The sequence below is a fragment of the Protobothrops mucrosquamatus genome, unplaced genomic scaffold (genome assembly GCF_001527695.2).
Source record: "Protobothrops mucrosquamatus isolate PMUCROS unplaced genomic scaffold, P.Mucros_1.0 scaffold5327, whole genome shotgun sequence".
In the NCBI taxonomy this organism is placed as follows: domain Eukaryota; kingdom Metazoa; phylum Chordata; class Lepidosauria; order Squamata; family Viperidae; genus Protobothrops; species Protobothrops mucrosquamatus.
The window spans coordinates 12,424-13,547 of record NW_015391191.1 but is presented as its reverse complement, the minus strand read 5'-3'; the positions used below and the strand labels follow the sequence as shown (position 1 = coordinate 13,547).

General features: G+C 39.9%; 1 protein-coding gene across 1 annotated transcript in view; it reads left to right on the top strand.

Moving 5' to 3' along the window:
• Window positions 1–465: 465 nt before the first annotated feature.
• The window catches only part of LOC107299711 (lysozyme C, milk isozyme), a gene marked incomplete in the record, with an annotated part of 3,133 nt that continues 2,474 nt past the window's right edge, over window positions 466–1,124 (top strand). Inside the window, 2 exon segments of the mRNA XM_015829055.1 lie at window positions 466–620; window positions 816–977. Of these exon segments, the coding sequence (XP_015684541.1) occupies window positions 485–620; window positions 816–977 (298 nt within the window).

Here is a 1,124-nt window from a genome sequence, read left to right as displayed (position 1 = left end):
AAGAAATACACTGAAACTAGTGTTGTATTGAAACAAAGAAACAGAAACTGCAACTAAATGAAGGGGACAGGGATCTGAAAAGTCAAGAAAGCAGTAGTCACCACACAATAAAAGCCTTTTCCTTTTTCACATACATCACACATGAAAAAAACACACAAAAAAGGATGGGGCTTCAATCAAGCAATTACAACCACCACTTCTTCATTTTTGAAACCTCATTCCCTTGACCTAGGATCTCGCGGGGCTAAAAATGCCTTTCTTATCCATTTTTTAATTGGATTTGTCTTCTTACAAAATTGAAATGACAGTTAATTTTTTTTTCTTCCTCTTTGTCTTTAGCACTCTGTTCGAGTTATTCTATTATTGCTTCAATTTTGGGAAATGCTATTGCTACATACTTCGTTATCACTTTCACAAGCTGGGACTATAAAATCCAGTAGCCACACTGGAGAAGTCAGACATCCTCCTCCGAGGAGCCGCAGCAATGAAGGCACTAATGTTCACCCTCCTCTTCCTCCTCATTGCAGCCAATGAAGCCAAAGTATTTAAAAAATGTGAACTGGCTTCACTACTGAAAAAAAGTGGCATGGATAGCTCTACCGGCTATCCCTTGGAGAACTGTGAGTTGAGTTTACTCTTTTTCTCTCTCTATTTTAGCCTGATCCAGATTTTCAAGAGGGATGGGTCCTTGGGTCCTTCCTTGGTTGGGGGAAGAATGATTGAAGATGGTTAAATTTTCTGTGTAAGAAACTAGGACAGCTTTTCATTTGCAACACAAGCCTTTTATACTCCTTTCCCTGTTTGCTTTCTTCCAGGGATCTGTATGGCTTATCATGAGAGTAGATACAACACCCAAGCTGTCGGGCCACCAAACACAGATGGCAGTCTTGACTATGGGATCTTCCAGATAAACAGCCGCTATTGGTGCAACAATAACCAGGGCCCTACAGCTAATGGCTGCAACAAGCCTTGCAGTGGTAAGACACCTAGTGTAGCGGATAAATTATCTCTGATGAAGGAATACAAGAATTGTTAGGAGAATTATTAAAATAAAGTTGAAAATAATGACAATTCAGTCTAGGAAAGAAAGAGGTAGGAGGGAGAAGTCTTGACAAGCTTTCAAA